At 42.1% G+C, this 17605-nt stretch overlaps 1 protein-coding gene across 2 annotated transcripts; it reads left to right on the plus strand.

Annotated features, from left to right (window-relative positions):
* Positions 1-15313: 15313 nt before the first annotated feature.
* Positions 15314-17371, plus strand: LOC127185010 (polypyrimidine tract-binding protein 1-like). Of its 2 annotated transcripts, XM_051141533.1 has the most exons (3): positions 15338-15685; positions 16064-16654; positions 16745-17371. In XM_051141533.1, the coding sequence occupies exons 1-3, from the start codon at positions 15338-15340 to the stop codon at positions 17369-17371; spliced, it is 1566 nt and encodes a 521-aa protein (XP_050997490.1). The 2 variants fall into 2 exon arrangements, with proteins under 2 accessions (XP_050997491.1, XP_050997490.1); XM_051141534.1 differs by having other exon boundaries at positions 15314-15685; positions 16064-17371.
* The last annotated feature ends 234 nt before the right edge of the window (positions 17372-17605 follow it).

The raw sequence follows: 17605 nt of genomic DNA on the forward strand, positions 1-17605 counted from the left end.
TACCAGTTTCTTTATTCATTCTTCTATTGAGGAGGATCTAGGATGTTTCCAGTTTCTAGCTATTGTGAATAGAGTAGCAATGAACACGGTTGGGCAAGTGATGCAGTAGTAGGATAAAGCATCCTTTGGATATAGGTAGACCTATACCTATCTTTCTGAGAAACTGCAGTGCTGATTTCCATAGTGGCTAAACAAATTTGCACTTCCACCAGCAAATCACCAGTAGGAGCTGTCATTTGTGTTAGTGACTTTATCTATTTTGACAAGGGTAAGACGAAATCTCAAAGTAGTTTTGATTTAATTTCCTACGGCTAAGGTTGTTGAACATTTATTTGTTTCTCAGCTATTTGAATTTCCTCTATTGAAAAATTCTGTTTAGATCTGCACCCAATATTTTGATTTGTTTGTTTGGTTTTGATATCTAGTTTCTTGATTTTTGATATGTTTTGGAGAATAGTCCTCTAGCAGATGTGGAATTGGTAATTTTTTCCCCATTCTGCCACTTTGTTCAAATGACAGTGTCCTTTGCCATAAAGCAAAATAGTAACAGTCTAGCCACTATGGTTGAAAATGTTTCAAGTGTACTGCTAAAAACCTCATCAACATAAACTTTATATTTTATTGAGCATACACTATACATAACCATGGGGACATAAAAATGTTTGTTGGTTGGGTTTTTTAAGTGATTTTGGGGATAGGACTCCTTGCCCATTACATGCTACATATATGTTCTACCACTAGGCCCATTCTCCACTGAGCATGTACCCATCCCTGCTGTTTTAATGTTAACTATCTATGTGCTTGACTATTTCTACGGAGGTAAATGCTATTTTTTTTTTTAGAAATAAAAGGGGTTTCTATTAAATACTCTGAGAAATACATATTGTTCAAATATATATTGAACAGTTTTGTAGCATAGCATTTGCTCATTAGGTTAGCAATTATGGACATGTGTATTCAGTACTGTGCCAGGCATGTAAGATCCTAATATTAATTAGATTCATTATTTGCTCATCAGTTTTAATGTGATAGGAAAGTGGGAAATGAAAAAGTCTGCTTTCAGAAGAATACTTGGAAATCCTTCCTTCCCTGGCACCATCCAAGGAACAAAGTCCTCAAAGTACAAACCAGCAGGACAAGAGGACTATAAAAGACCATATAGCACATGGCCAGTTGCTTTTGGGGACTCTTTACTGAGGTGACTACCCTAATTCCATTCTTATGAGGGCTTCTCTTCTTCTTCTTCTTCTTCTTCTTCTTCTTCTTCTTCTTCTTCTTCTTCTTCTTCTTCTTCTTCTTCTTCTTCTTCTTCTTCTTCTTCTTCTTCTTCCTCCTCCTCCTCCTCCTCCTCCTCCTCTTCTTCTTCTTTTCTTCTTCCTCCTCCTCTCTGTCTCTGTCTCTCTGTTCAACAACCTTAGCCATAGGAAATATAAATCAAAACTACTTTGAGATTTCATCTTACCCTTGTCAAATTGGATAAGGTCACTAACACAAATGACAGCTCCTGCTGGTGATTTGCTAGTGGGAGTGCAAATTTGTTTAGCCACTATGGAAATCAGCACTGCAGTTTCTCAGAAAGATAAGTATAGATCTATCTATATCCAAAGGATGCTTTATCCTACTAGTGTCTCTGTCTGTCTGTCTGTCTGTCTGTCTGTCTGTCTGTCTCTCTCTCTCTCTCTCTCTCTCTCTCTCTCACTCACTCTCACTCTGTTTCATTTTGTTTGGTTTGGTTTTTGATACAGGGTATCTCCGTGTAATGATGGCTGTCCAGGACTCACTTTGTAGACCAGGCTGACCTTGAACTCTCAGAGATCTGCCTGTCTCTGTCTCCCGAAGTGCTGGGATTACAGACATGTGCCACTGTGCCTGGCTGGCTTTTCATTTCCTCAATAAGCTATCTATTTCTATTTCATGTCTAACTTAAGAGGCATGCGCGAACTTTTCTCCGTTTCTCCTTCTGGTAGCTGCCAGAATTTTCACCTAAACTGTACTGTGTTTTTCACTTAAAATATAACAAAATTGTCATTGAGCTTCCCTTTAAATCCATTTTAAAATTCTTATTAATGAAAATAAGAACCCTAAAAAGAAACCTCAGACTACCCAGTAATACTAGAGTCTATAGGAAAAGCCAGCCACAAAAATACATACTTTATAATCTGCTGTTAAGGCCTGAGTAGCCCCCACCCCCATGTATTCCCTGCTTTTCAAGTACTCATGTAGGCTGTTTCTGTTCCTGTTTTTCAGACAGCTCTTGTTCTTCTCCACCAAGGTAACTTGTTCTTTGGATATATGCCAGTCACCACCTCCAGAAAGCTGTAGACTCCTCTCCCTGTTACTGATTCAAGGTTTTCTTCTTTGTTCTTTGTTTGATTTTAAGACAGGGTTCTCTATGTAGCACTGATTGTCCTTTGTAGGCTCAATTTTCTTAACCAATATATTTTATTAACAACGTAGTGACTGAGCATACGTCACTTATAACCCGACTAACCAAAACAATAGGAAATGAGGATTAATGGACACAATAACAAAACCTTAAGGATATCAGTTCCGAGGAAGGATTCTCCGGGTGTGAGCCGCAGGATTTCTTCTGCTAGAACCTGGGGTAACCAGAACCCAGAACCTCAGCAGGAGCCAGAGCCCCAAAGCCTTCCCTCCAGCGGTTCTCTCTAGGAGGGTCTTGAAGTGCAGTGATGAACAGCCAAATCTATCCCAAGTCTCCAAAAAACCCAGCCTCCAGTTCTGGGCTCATTTATATATCTCCTCCCAGAGTCTGTTCACGGGATCTTTTCAGCTGGCAACAATTAAGCTCTACACGAGGTGGTTGCTCTTCAAGTGAATTAACCTTACCTGTTCTCTCATGAGACCGGTCGGATCCCACACTTGGAATCCTAAAAACAGGTTTGAGCCAGCCTGCCAGGGTTTGACTAATGCTCGGGAGGAGAATTCTCCTGTATAGGGACAGAACACAAGACACGAAGAAGGGAAGCAAGTCTTTGATCAAGCCCTGTTTATTGAAAAATTTCACAGAGTTTTTATAGGCACAGAAGCATGGGTATTTGCGTAAGCAAGGGTTGCTATGGATACCTAACTCTGGAATGCTCCAGCAGGTGTCTACCTTTATAGCTGCTATAATTGCAGAAGACAGAGAAATTTCAGAAAGAAAGGGCAGTTGTGAAGGATCTGGTTAGTCAGGAAAAAGTTCCCAGAACTGCTGCTCGCAGACAGCTGGCCTTTAATCTGATCTTACCAGTAGTCTTACTGGAAAAGCTAGTTTATAGCCACAAAGGAGTAGCTCGGGGGTCTTAGAATGACCACCCCCCACAATAAACCACAACAGGTGTCTAACTGTTGAACCATGACAGGGTCAGCTGGTTTCTGGTAAATTGCAGACTGCTGGAGAAATAGGAACCTAGGCTCTGACAAGATGACAGAATATTGGCCATATAGCCTGTCCCCTACACAGGTTTATCTCTCCTTCAGTCCTCTGCTTCTCAAACTAGCATGGACACCATGGCCAACCCTCTTCTTGGTTCTTGTCTTCTGAAAGTAAAAATTCAGCTGAGAGACACAAATAGACTAAGTATAAATTTAATTTGAAAAGCAAAGCATATACCCCAGAAACAGATTAGACAGGCCCAAATCAAGTAGCCCTTTGGACTCAAGAGTTATAGATTTTAAATGACTTTTATGAATATTTGTGAGGTGGGTGGCATATTCATGGAGTAAGGTAACCTTTCACCCCCCTTTCCAAATCCTGATGAGGAGTCTTTCTAAAATTAATTTATTCTCTCATATATTGCATCCTGACTGAAGCTCTCCCCCTCCCTCCACCCCAACCTCCTCAATCCCCCTATCTACTACCTCCCCATCCACTCCTCCTCCATTTCCCTTCAGAAAATGGCAGGCCTCCCACTGCTATCAACTAAACGTGGCATTACAAGTTGCAGTAAGTCTAGACACCTCCCCTGATCTTAAAGCTAAACTAAGCAACTCAATAGGAGGAAATGGGTCCTCTAAAGCAGGCAAAAACATCAGTGCAAGTGTCCTTGTGTTAGGGTAAAGTGTCCTTTGGGTATATGCCCAGGAGTGGTATAGCTGGGTCTTGAGGTAGTTTGATTCCCAATTTTCTGAGGAACCGCTATATTGATTTCCATGGTGGTTGTACAAGTTTACTCTACCACCACCAATCCTCACCAGTATGAGCTTCAATTTTGTTATTGACCTTTAGCCATTCTGACAGATATATGATGGAATCTCAAAGCCACTTTGATTTACATTTCCCTCATAGATAAGGATGTTGAACATCTCTTTAAGTGCTTCTCTGCCATTTGAGTTTCCTCTAGTGAGACTTCTTTGTTTAGATTGGTACCCCATTTTAATTGGATTTTTTTGGGGTTTTTGATATCTAATTTCCTGAGTTCTGTATATATTTTGATATCAGTCCTCTATAGGATGTGAAGCTGGTAAAAATCTTTGCCCAGACTCCAGGTTGCCACTTTGTTCTAATGACAGTGTTCTTTTCCTTACAGAATCATGAGGTCCATGTATTAGTCATTGATCTTAGTGCCTGTGCTATCTCTGCTCTGTTCAGAAAGTTGTCTCATGTGCCAATGTATATAGGTCTATTTCCTACGTTCACTTCTATCAGGTTCAGTGTATCTGGTCTTATGTTGAGGTCTTTGAACTACTTGGACTTGAGTTTTGTGCAGGGTGATAAATATGGGTCTTCTTTCTACATGTAGCCACCCAGTTTGGACTAGCCCCATTTGTTTAAAATGCTTTCTTTTTTTCAGTGTGCATTCCCTGGCTTCTTTGTCAAAATCAGGTGTCCATAGATGTGTGAATTTATATCTGGGTCTCCAGTTAGATTACAGTGATCAATGTATCTCTTTTTATGCAGATACCATGCTGGTTTTATTACCATAACTCTGAGGTATGACTTGAAATAAAGGGTGGTAACACATTCAGCGGTTATTTCATTATTCAGAATTCTTTTAGTTCTCCTGGGTTTTCTGTTTTTCCACATGAGGTTTAATATTGTCCTTTCAAGGCCAGTAAAGAATTGTATTGAAATTCTGATGGGGATCACATTGCTTTTGGTAGGATGGCCATTTTCATTATGTTAATTCTACTGATCCATGAGCATGGGAGATCTTTCCTCTTTCTGGTACCTTCTTCAATTTCTTTCTTCAAAGACTTGGAGTTTTTAACATACAAGACTCTCACTTGCTTGGTCAGTGTTAACCCAACACAGTTCATGTTATTTGAGGCAATTGTGAAAGGTGTTGTTTGCCTGATTTTGTTCTCATCACTAGGAAAACTAAGGCAGGAAGATCAATGTGAGTTCAGGGTCAGCCAGGGCTACAGGAGGAGACACTGTCTTAAGAACAAACTCACGTTGGAAATGGGTGTGAATTATAAAGATATGTGTAGAATTCTAGTTTTCAGACTGATCACAGAACCTGCCTCCCTTCATTTCTAATGCAGTAGACGAGGTGTCTGAGAACCACTGTTCTACCTAGGCGTTGTTTGCTCACTTCACCATCCTTCCACTTTCCTGGAGGATAGTAACTTTACTGGCTATACCACCAATCTCCAGTATGAAATAGTACAATCAAGCCAAACAATGATTTTTAATAGGAAAATAATACATTTAGTTTTATTTCCACAAAATCAAAACACTTTTCAAGCTGCTGCAAAGAGCTGTCTGCAGAGTTCCATTACAGATCCACTTTAAAAGGGTTTCCTGTGACAGTCTGACAAGACTCTTTTTCAGAAGAATTATCCCAAATTCTCCTTCCAGAATATGAACTCCATTCTAGTAAATAGCAAATGCCTAACATTACAATAAACTTGACTTTTAAAATGACAGCCAAGAAATCCTTCAACAGTTTATTGGAAAGAAATATAGATATGTTTAAAATGCCCCACTGTTGTGAACATAGATTGAAGTTTTTCAGTTAGGGTATAAGCCAAGATTAAAAACAAGATTTTTTTAAAAGTCCCAAAGTGTATTAGCATTTTCACTCATTTGTTATACTGAACTGGCAGGGCAAATATTTATCTTGTCTGAAATGTGCAGACTCTGAAGCAACAATATACATCTTTCTTTGTCATTCAGGCTAAGAAATGTAAAACTTTAAGAGCCCAACAATACCAAATGTATAGTTTTCAGAAACCACCCAGTGTTTGCTAAGATATACCTGGGACAATGACAAGTGATGTCCAATAACGTGAAGGACAGTTTTGGGGGAATCGACTGTATTTCAACAATCCCGGGAAGACACACCGGAAGGGTGGCAGGGGATCAGTTTAATGGCTTGCATCCCTAGCATCTAAAACTTAGTGATCCTTCCCTGGGCTGAGAGCTTGGTCTCCTGTCAGTAACTGTTAGGAAGGAAAGGGACTTAGGTGAGATGGGTTTATTCATCACAGTTGCTGTGCCAGTTGCCTAGGATCTGAACAGCGTCATGGATTTCTGGGAAATGGTCATGCATAAGAATATTGCCTTAGATGACTCAAAATTGTCCCTGTACAGTGGTACATTATAAACCTTTAGTAAAACCTTTAAAAGGAAACAGCTAGGTTGGAAAATAGGTTAAAGAAGGTCAATACTGCATCTGCCTTCAAAGCTTTCAAGTCAGGAATTCTATCAATTGTCAAGTCTTGCAGAGAAATCGTTTTCCTTTTTCATATTCCAGTTGAAGGCAATATGTCTTACTTCATCTCTGGCTCTTTTTTTTTTCTTTCAACATTTCTATTTTGTGCATCATCGTCTGCTCTATCCACTCCTGAAAAATCAACATCCTCATCACAACCCATGTGGTCCATCATCTAGCTAATCTTCCTTAGTGGAAAAAACAAGGGAGTGAGTATGTATAATAACACATGGACATGGCACTACAAATTTTACTGAAAGTTATCATGAATACATATAAGAAGTTTAAGATAAATTGAAGCCCATTTCCCTGAAATTATTGCATTGCCAAGTAAAGCATTTTTCCCTGATACTTTATTTCTATTTATTTATTTATTTATTTATTTATTTATTTATTTATTTATTTATTGCAATTTAACTGTGTCATACTATTTATTGTTTTTGCTTTTTTAAAATTCTTTTATTAATTTACTCTTGTTACACCTCAATGTTTATCCCCTCCCTTGTATCCTCACATTCTTCCCTCCCTCCCATTTTCCCATTATTCCCCTCCCCTATGACTGTTCCTGAGGGGGATTACCTCCCCCTGTATATGCTCATAGGGTATCAAGTCTCTTCTTGGTAACCTGCTGTCCTTCCTCTGAGTGCCACCAGGTCCCCCCCTCCAGGGGACATGGTCAAATATGAGGCAGCAGAGTTCGTGAGAAAGTCATATCACACTCTCCACTCAACTGTGGAGAATGTTCTGACCATTGGCTAGATCTGGGTAGGGGCTTAAAATTTACGGTCTGTATTGTCCTTGCCTGGTGCCTTAGTTTGAGCGGGACCCCTGGGCCCAAATCTGCCTATCATAATGTTCTACTTGTAGATTTCTAGGACCCTCTGGATCCTTCTACTTTGCTATTCTCCCATGTGTCTCTCATTTAGAGTCCCAATAGGATGCCCTCCCCTCTGTCCCACTTTCCTGGTAAGTGAAGGCTTTCATGGGACATGCCCCTTGGGCTAGTATGCAGATATAAGTGAGTATATACCATTTGAGTCTTTCTGCTTCTGTGTTAACTCACTCATTATGATCATTTCTAGCTCAATCCATTTATCCACAAATTCCTGTGAAAGATTAAAACGTGGCAGTTTGTTAAAATTCCTCCTTGTAGGCAAAAAAATTAGTCCACTATTACATAATGCGTAATACATTCAGCTATTCCTTCTACTTTTCAATTTGTTTTGTGTCCAAGAATGAACTTTCTTTTTTAAATTTTTATTTAATTTTACATATCCATTTATGTTATTGCACATATATACAATAAACTACATACAACAAGGAGAACGATGAAACAATCAGGAATTACTAAATACTACATTCATAGTGCTTTGGCTGTTTGTATTTAACAACCTCGAAGAAAACATCTTTTCTATTTTGGTGAGTCTAAAATTCTGAATGCAAATCAGTTGATCTCTATCAACTTAAAAAAATCTGTCTAGACCTAAAATGTCTTAACCCCTAAACAATTAAGTTTAATTGTAAAACTAAACTATCTGGTCTTCAACCCCATCAGAGACTTGAGAAGGAATAAAATTAACTGAGTAAACAGAAAATTCAGTTGGCAGCTTCCACAAAAAATGACAGAGACACTTTCCTGCCTGATCAGTCACCCAAAACTCTCCATAAGGTTGGGGAATCATCTTCAGCTATCTGGCCAAGTGTATCTGACAGAGATATTTCTGTGTCAGGAACTATTGAGGACTTGCTTACCCCATCTTGGCAGAATTTGGCTGTCAACTCTGCCTGCATCAAAGATTGCCCATTTCTAGGCAGAATTCTGTCTGTGGCCAAAATGAGGACATTTTACTCAGTGGCTGGTTTGTCACATTTGAAGCCATTTCCATAAGGAGGTTCTTTGATGCTCATCATTTTCTTTGAGGTAGGCTGGGTATTGCCAGGGATTAACCTGCCTTATTGTCAAAGAAGCTTTAAAATAATAAAATCATCTTTAAATGCCGTAGTGTGTAGGTCTCTGTGGTGTTTGAAGACCTTATCTATCTTACCTTATATAACTATAGAAATGCATCTATTTGTTAAACCTAGGATGTATATTCTTGTGTTAAAAATAGACTAATTGACATGATCATTATTTGAGCAACTAACACTTAACTTCTATTGCTAAATCGCCTGCAATAGCACTTTCAAAGTTTTGGAAGTAAACCTTGTATTATAATTGTATGGGTACAATAACACATATTAGAGTAGGAATATATATATATATATATATATATATATATATATATATATATATATATATATATATATATAGTGTGTGTGTGTGAAGAATAATTTTAAATTTACATTCTATACCAATGTATCCAAATTAAACTTATTTTGCATCAATATATAAAATTCTATACCAAGGAATTAAAATTATCCTGTGAGTAAAAATTAAGGCCTTGAGTTGACGAGTAGATTCAATAATCTGTTTTTTGAATTATCATTCCTATATATTTCTATATTCCCCCTTTTTTCTTTTCAACCCTTATCTCTATACCCAAGAAAGAAAGATAAAGGAAAAGAGAGGCATCCTTGGGTCTAATCTCATATTCTCTCTGCATAAGATCAATAATAACTTATAATGAACTCTCAATGAAAATAAACATCTATAGTCCAAGACAGCAACCAAAAACCTACCCAACCCCCATTGGGGGAAATAGGGTATCATTTTCTTAAGGTTCCTTCTGAGTGATTTGGGATGAATAATACCTTTGTAGGGGCCCAAATAAAATTGGGGAAAATGGTTAAACAAGCTAGGAATAGCATTTGTGGCCCAGTTTCTTTTCTTTTCTTTCTTTCTTTCTTTTTTTTTTTTTTTTAAAGATTTTATTTATTTATTGTATATGAATGCTCTGCCTGCAGGCCAGAAGAGGGCATTATATCACATTATAGATGTCTGTGAGCCACCATGTGGTTGCTGGGAATTGAACTCAGGACCTCTGGAAGAACAAACAGTGCTCTTAACCATTGAGCCATCTCTACAGCTCCTTGTGGTCCAGTTTCTAAATGTTGAGGAGTTCCAGGCTTAATTAAAGTCCTGTGTCAGACGATCTGAAATATTGGGCCAATTGGGCTTAGAAGCTTTCTTTGAAGCAGTCCAGGGAGCTATCCAGTTCTGATGAGGCACAGTTACTGAAGCACTTGATGTTGGAACATGAGGGATGCAGGATGTCAAGAATGAAGTTTCTTTTCAATTGTTTTTTGTTTCCTTGAAAGACTTGAATCCTACTGTCTTTGGATATGATGTATTCTATAAGGGTCAAGCAGATCTACATGGTTACCAATGATCTTCAGATTATACACTCTCTTTCTGGTCATCTGCTTCCTGATTTACCAATAATTATCAGAGGAGCATTGAGATCTCCCATTACCACTGTGAACTTTTCCATGCCACTCTCCCAGATTTGTCTCACATGTTATAACACTGTCATTGGAGCACACATGTTTGGGAATATACTTTCCTTTTGGAGGATTTACCCCTGTGTCACTTTGTAATGTTTAGCTTTCATATTGGCATTTTCTTAATCTGACAGCCACTTCATTTGAAATTGATGGACCTACTGTACCTGTCTTTGCAGTGAAGCATTCTTCATCCTTTAAAACAACAACAACAGTATTGGAAAAGTCTTGTATGAATATGAATGCCTTACATACCGATTATAATGGGTTTTCATAATCCACCCTGAATGTTCGTTCCTATAGCTATCTATGTTAAGTGAGTGTTCTTATAACCTGATCCATGAGAATCATAGTCACTGGCAAATGTTCTCTTCTCACTCTGTTTTTTTTTTTTTTTTTCATTTCTGATTGCTCCAATTTTGACCTTCTGGCTTTATTTTTTACTTTTTTTGATTTATTTATCTTAATATATGTGTGAGTGTTTTGCTCTCATGCATGTTCAGGAACTGGGATTCTGCACATTTGTAAACCACCATATGGATATAGGGAATTGAATCCAAGTCTCTCTCATGAACAAGTGCTCTTAACTACTGAGCATCTCTCTAGCCTAAGATATTCTGATTTTAATTGAGCATTTTTATGTGAGTCCATTAATATCACTCTTTTAATAGTGGTGGCACTATTTTAAAATAATGTTTTTGTTATTTCCTTGGACTTCCTGTGGTAATTTGAGAATTGTCCCCATAGACTCGTGTATTTAAATGCTTGGTCTCCAATTAGTGGAACTGTTTGAGAAGAATTAGGAGGTATGGCCTTGTTGGAGGAGATGTGTCACCAAGAGTGGGCTTTAAGGTTACAAAAGCCCAAACCAGGCCCATCTCTCTCTCTCTCTCTCTCTCTCTCTCTCTCTCTCTCTCTCTCTCTCTCTCTCTCCACTCACTCTCTTTTTCTCTCATAGAAAATTGTTTATTAATGTTTACTATTATTCCGTAGATTATTAATGCAGCAGTTATTATTTAACCCACTATTATATCAATAAAGGACACAGGTATCTGTTAGATTTTTAATATGCCTTAATCCTGGGGCTGGTCAGAAAGTAACCCCTTAGGCTACCTTGTTACCTCGCAGACCCACATCCAATGCCACTTGCTTAATTATTTGGGCTACTGCCCATCCATAATTACCATAAATACTTGCACATTCTTTTATTTGGGTTGCTTCTTTCTAACACCAATCATCAGAGTAAACTCCTCCCAGCCATGTGGTTCTTCTTTATGCTAACCCATGGTGGTCTCCCTTTCCCCTTCTCCTCTTCTCCTCTCCTCTCCTCCTCTCTCCTCCTCCTTTTCTTCCTCCTCCTCCTCTTCTTCCTCTCTCTCTCTCTCTCTCTCTCTCTCTCTCTTTCTCTCTCTCTCTCTCTCCCCTCTCCTCTCCTCTCCTTCTCTCTCCCTCTCCCTCTTCCTCTCTGCCTGAAGATTAGGATGTAAGGTTCTTAGCTACTTCTGTAGAACCATGCCCACCTGCCTGCCACCATGATACTATCATGATAATATTGGATGAACACTCTTGAACTATTAACAAGTTCCAAAATAAATATTTTTTCTTAGAAATTGTCTTGGTCATGGTGTTTCCTCACAGCAATAGAATATTAACCAAGAAACTTTCCAATATTCATCTTTACCTAAGTCCACCACGAAATACAACCACATTATATATTATTCAGTCAGTCATCTTTTTTAATACAAAAAGATATAAAATATAAAAGATGCTATTTCTCTCAGTTTGTTTCTTGACTGACTTTATGGAAATCCAACATTCTGATTTACATTTTTTTTCTGTCTTTTAAAGAATTCTTCCAGGGCAGGTTTTCTGAGAAAGATTTTTGTTTTAAAATCTTCCATTCACTCATCAGTGACAAATTTCCTGCATGTTAAATTGTAGGTAGGTGGAGTTCTATTTTCCTTATCAATAAGCATTTGCAGCAGTTCAGTTCACCCTGTTTTTCTGCATGGATTCTCAAGAGAAAGCAAAAACTAACCCAGCCACTGGCTCAGGTTAGTGCAGCTCATTGACTCAGACAAAGGAGATAGAAGAAATGGTTCACTGCCAATCTGATTATGTGTATGGTAGTAGCGCAGGAGACATGTCTTGGTACCATGAATGCCTGAATCTTTGTCTGTAGGAGGGACCGGAGGCCTCAGCTGTGATCTTCAAAGCTGTGTCTCTTGTGATGCCACTCTCATTGCATGCTCTTTCCTTTCCCTGGCTACAGGATTCTCACATGGTTTCCCTGATGTGTGACTTCTCCTGAATGTTTGTTCCTTAGATGCGGCAGGGTGGCTGGAGGTGACTGAGGTGGGCAGAATACCCGTTCTTCCCCTAGGATTAGGCTATGACAAAATGTTTCCCCCAGAGAGTAACTTTCCTTCACGAGAAGGCTCTGAGGGCACTTGACCTCAAGCATTCCTTTCTATTGGCCAGGAAAACCAAGACATCTTGGTGCACTGTCTACCAAGCAGCTCTTGAGCATGAACCAACACCCTGCAAGCCACAGGGCGTCCTGTAGTAGTCCACATAACATCATTCACCTATTTATCACCTCAGCCTTCCTCTCAGTTAAGAGAGCAGAGGCCTCGCCCCAGGATGGAAATGTCACCTGTTACATGCTATGTTTCCCTGCTCCTCAAGATCCCAGGGAGCCAGCATGTCTCCAACCTCCACTCAGTGCTGGGCCCAGAGACTCAGTTTCTTCAGCATTTTGTTGCTGTAAGAACAGGTGATTTTTTTTTTTTTTGTCTCTGACCGTATTAAAGGTGAAAGAGAATTCTTATCTGTAGCCATGTTTGTGATGTAGACACACTGGCTTGCTCAGATCATGCTCAGGACAGAAAGAAACAAAAGGTGAAAGTAGTCATCACACAGACCCAGGAGGGGAGCATGAAAATGGAGCAGAAGCGGGACAGATCCAGTAACATCTAATTCATTGAATTCTAATCTTAAACTTTAACCTGAAGTATTATCAATAAGACTGTCAAATATGCACAGATCCTTTAGGATCAGCATCTACAATCTCTGAAGATCCTATGGCCAAATGGTTTGGAAGTGATACAGCATACTGCATGTAGAAACAGCAGAGTTTAATGAAGGTATCCTTTGTGTACTAAAGCAGACGTTCTACAGCAAAACTTGTCCGAAAAACAAAACAAAATAAACAAAGAAACAAACAAAAAACAAACCAGTTACTGGATCATGTCAGGGCAATTCATTTGACTCAGAGAAAAAGAGATAGAGGAAATAGTTGCCTCTCATAAAATTTTAGTTTTTCAACTGCCAATAAGTTACTAGTATCTAAAAAGTCTCCTTGTATTTACTACAATTTTTTTTTTTTTTTTTTTGGTTTTTTGAGACAGGGTTTCTCTGTGTAGCCTTGGCCATCCTGGACTCACTTTGTAGACGAGACTGGCCTCGAACTCACAGCGATCCGCCTGCCTCTGCTTCTTGAGTGCTGGGATTAAAGGCGTGCGCCACCACACCTGGCATATTTAGTACAATTTTTACATTTCCCCTAACATTCATTTTACTAAAATAAGACATAAGAACAGTACATAATCATGAAAGAAAAAATAATTTATATTTTACAATGATACAACATGATTGTAAACGTAGAAGGCAAACCCATTCATGGGCTCACCACCACAACCATTATGTGGGAAAAGACCCCTACAGTTCACACTGAACAGTACTCTACTGCTTCTGAGAGTCCGCATTTTAGGATTTAGGTCACGATACATGTTTCTTTTTAAAATTTAAGGACAAGAGATCCTACAATATCTTGCTTTTCTGACACTTTTTAAAAAAGATTTATTATGTATACACTGTTCTGCTTACATGTACACCTACATGCTAGAAGAGGGCACATGATCTTTTCATAGATGGTTGTGAGCCACCAAGTGGTTGCTAGAAATTGAAATCAGGACATTTGAAAAAGCACTCAATGCTCCTAACCTCTGAGCTATCTCTCCAACCATCATCATGTTTTCCAAAGGAGATCCTCCTGGCTTTGAGGTTAGTGACTTGCAGGAGTCCTGTGAGCAGTGCGTGTTTTGAGCCAGAATGTATCAGCAGTGACTCAACTCCTGCACATCTCAGCAACTGTGACAAGATGCAACCCCAGTGACCATGCAGAACTGAGGCCTAGATCCCATGCTGGGAGACGGAAACAGCCCACCATGCCCAAGTTGCTGAAGGACAAAAAGTTGTGCTCAGCAACAGAATGGCAGTATTTCCCCGTTTCCAGATACTCAATAATGCCTAGGATACCCTCTGGAACTTAACACTTAGTTTATGAGGGATCCAGTTACATAAAATCTCCATAGCAGAGGGGTCCCTTCGATTTCTGTGACTGCTTTCCCAGATCCTGTGTCTCCCTCCCTCCCTCCCTCCCTCCCACCCAGGTCCTTGAGCTAAAACATTAAGTCCACCCTGAGCACACTGGCATCTCCTCCTCCACCCTGCACTCTGCACAACAGGCTCTTTGAGAAGAAAGCCCATGGCCACTACTTTGCAATACATTGTAATTTAGCATCGTTATCTCTTTTGCTGAAACACTGCAAACCAGATCTACAGCACGCTGTTTTCTGACCACAGCATCCACTACCCCAATGGAAAAAAGGGACTAGCAACCAGTGCTTAGGCATATGTGTACATTTAAGGAACAACATGAGGTTGTTTCCAGGTACCTTCGACAGTGCTCTGTTCCTGAAACTCAGGATGCTACTACCTTGCGAATATTTTCCTGGGGCAAGAAGATTTCCAAGAGGAGAAAACTGTATAGCCCCGTGTCTACACAGGATAAGCTACCATGCAAAAGACTGAAGAAAATACATGTGTTTAATCCTTCAGTCCAGGGAGCGAGGGGAACACACACGGGAGGGCAGGGGGAGAGACAGGCAGGCAGACAGACAGACAGACAGGCAGAGACCAAGGCAGATAGAGACACACAGAGAGCCAGAGGGTGGTGCCAGAAGAGTGAGAGGGGCGTCTCTGTGTTCACACAGAGGACAAGCGCTTCTAATCAAGCCAACAGTGTATCAAAGGAGGAAGGCCGGCCTATTCACTCCCCTCTATTCCATCTCCTGCCATTGTGCTCTGTGAGCCTCAGACACAGCACTTGGTAGAGGCCTGCGGTCAGAGCAACTCTTCTCTCTGCCTGTGTCCAGAATCAACCCGCAGCCATGAGCAGCAACTCGCCTCCAGAACCCCAAGGAAATAAAAGCAAGAGGTTCAAACTGGACAGCGGGGACGCAGGCACAGAGGGGTCCTCCAGAGTGATCCATATCCATGGGCTGCCAAGCAGTGTCACCGAAAGGGAGGTTCTGTGCCTCGCTCAGCCTTTCGGGGAGGTCTCCAAGTTCCTGTTTCTCAAGGAGAAGAACCAGGCCTTAATGGAGATGAACACACAGGAGGCCGCCAAGACCATGGTCAACTACTACAACTGGGTGACTCCTGTGCTGCATGGGCAGTCCCTTGAAATCCAGCTCACTGACTACAGACAGCTCCAGGTGAGCAGCTCCCCGAGCCAGGTGTTTGCCCTGAGCCAGATGGCTGGCCCCAGCCACTTTGCTGGCCCCAGCCACTTTGCTGGCCCCAGCCACTTTGCTGGCCCCAGCCAGGCCTGGGCCCCTATCCAGCTGGCTGCACCTATTCCAGTGGGTGCTCCCAGCCAGGCGGCTGCCCTCAGCCAGGCGGCAGCCCATACCAAGGTGGTTGAGCCTATCCCCGTGCGTGCCACCAGCCAGGCGGCTGCCCTCAGCCAGGTGGCTGCCCCTATCCCTGTGCGTGTCACCAGCCAGGCTGCTGCCCTCAGCCAGGTCGCTGCCCCTATCCCAGTGGGAGCCACCAGCCAGGTGGCTGCCCTCAACCAGGCAGCTACCCTAAGCCAGGGGGCTGCCTTGAGCCAGGTGGCTGCCCAGCCAGGCCTGCCAGCTGAGAACTCGGGCCAGGCAGAATACATGGCCTTGGCCACCCCCGCCGCTGCGGTGGACATGGGGACAGCCGTGGCCAGACAGAGCTGTGTGCTCAGGATCATTGTGGAGAACCACTTCCACTACGTGACCTTGGACGTGCTGCACGAGCTCTTCTCCAGGTTCGGCACAGTTCTGAAAATCATCACATACACCAAGAAGGACCGGTTCCAGGTGCTGCTACAGTATGCTCACCCGGTGAGCGCCCAGCACGCCAAGGTGTTCTTGGATGGGCAGAACATCTTCGATGGCTGCTGCACACTGCGCATCGCCTTCTCCCAGCTCACCCACCTCACAGTCAAGTACAACAACAACAAGAGCTATGACTACACACGCCCAGACCTGCCCTCGGGTGACAGCCAGCCCTTGCCGGTCCAGAGCAGGGCCGCAGCCTTCGGTGCACCTGTCATGATCTCAGCTACTCCCATTGCAAGCACGGGATTACCTCACAGCTTCGTAATCCCTCAAGCTACAGGCTTTGCCATGCCAGAAGTGTGCAGCACCCTGGTCCCCCAGGTCATACCAGAGGTGCCTGTGGCCACGGCAGAAGCAGCAGCAGAGGCTGGAGCAGCAGGAGCAGCAGCAGCAGCAGGAGCAGCAGCAGCATCTGGGGCAGAGAGCCCAGTGGTCCCCTCAAGCTCCTCGGGTATGTGGAACTCTGTTCTCCTGGTTGCCAACCTCAACACCGAGAAAGTCACACCCTACAGCCTCTTTATTCTCTTTGGTACCTATGGCAATGTGCAGAGGGTGAAGATCTTGTACAATAAGAAGGAGAACGCACTGGTGCAGATGGCAGATGGGAGCCAGGCTGAGCTGGCCATGAGGCACCTGAATGGCCACAAGCTGTACGGGAAGGCTCTCTGCATCATGCTGTCGAAGTACCAGAGCGTGAAGCTGCCCCGGGAGGGCAAGGAGGACCAGAACCTCACCAAGAACTATGTCAACTCCCCACTGCACCGCTTTAAGAAGCCCGGCTCCAAGAACTTCCAGAACATCTTTCCGCCCTCAGCCACCCTGCACCTCTCCAACCTACCCACCTCGGTCACTGAGGAAGACCTCAAGACCCTCTTCTCCAGAAGCGCTGGTGAGGTCAAGGCCTTCAAGTTCTTCCCAAAGGACCGCAAGATGGCGCTGATCAGGATGGGCTCAGTAGAGGATGCCATCCAGGCTCTGGTCGACCTGCATGGTCATGCCCTAGACCAGAACCACCACCTGCGAGTCTCCTTCTCCAGGATCATTATCTAGAGGAGGACCCGGCCGGGTCTCCTGCGCACAGCTTCCACCAATAGACAAAACATAAAATAAAATACAATATAATCGCCGCTTTAAAAGCCCCTGGAGTGAACTTAGATTTGCTATTGTTTTAGAGACAGATCAGCAGCTTACTTGATTTTAAGAAGACTCACTGTGGCCACCTGGCTGTCCAGCTGAGGTCTCAGCAAGCCCCACGTGCCCCCAGGGAAGGCCAGGCACTGCCCT

Source organism: Acomys russatus, chromosome X (genome assembly GCF_903995435.1).
Source record: "Acomys russatus chromosome X, mAcoRus1.1, whole genome shotgun sequence".
Lineage (NCBI taxonomy): Eukaryota > Metazoa > Chordata > Mammalia > Rodentia > Muridae > Acomys > Acomys russatus.

Excerpts from the sequence above, each read along its gene's own strand:
- LOC127185010 (XM_051141534.1), top strand. The coding sequence starts at position 15,338 with ATGAGCAGCAACTCGCCTCCAGAACCCCAAGGAAATAAAAGCAAGAGG. Across the intron at positions 15,686-16,063 it reads TGAGCAGCTCCCCGAGCCAG|GTGGCTGCCCAGCCAGGCCT; the intron begins GTGTTTGCCCTG and ends GCCTTGAGCCAG.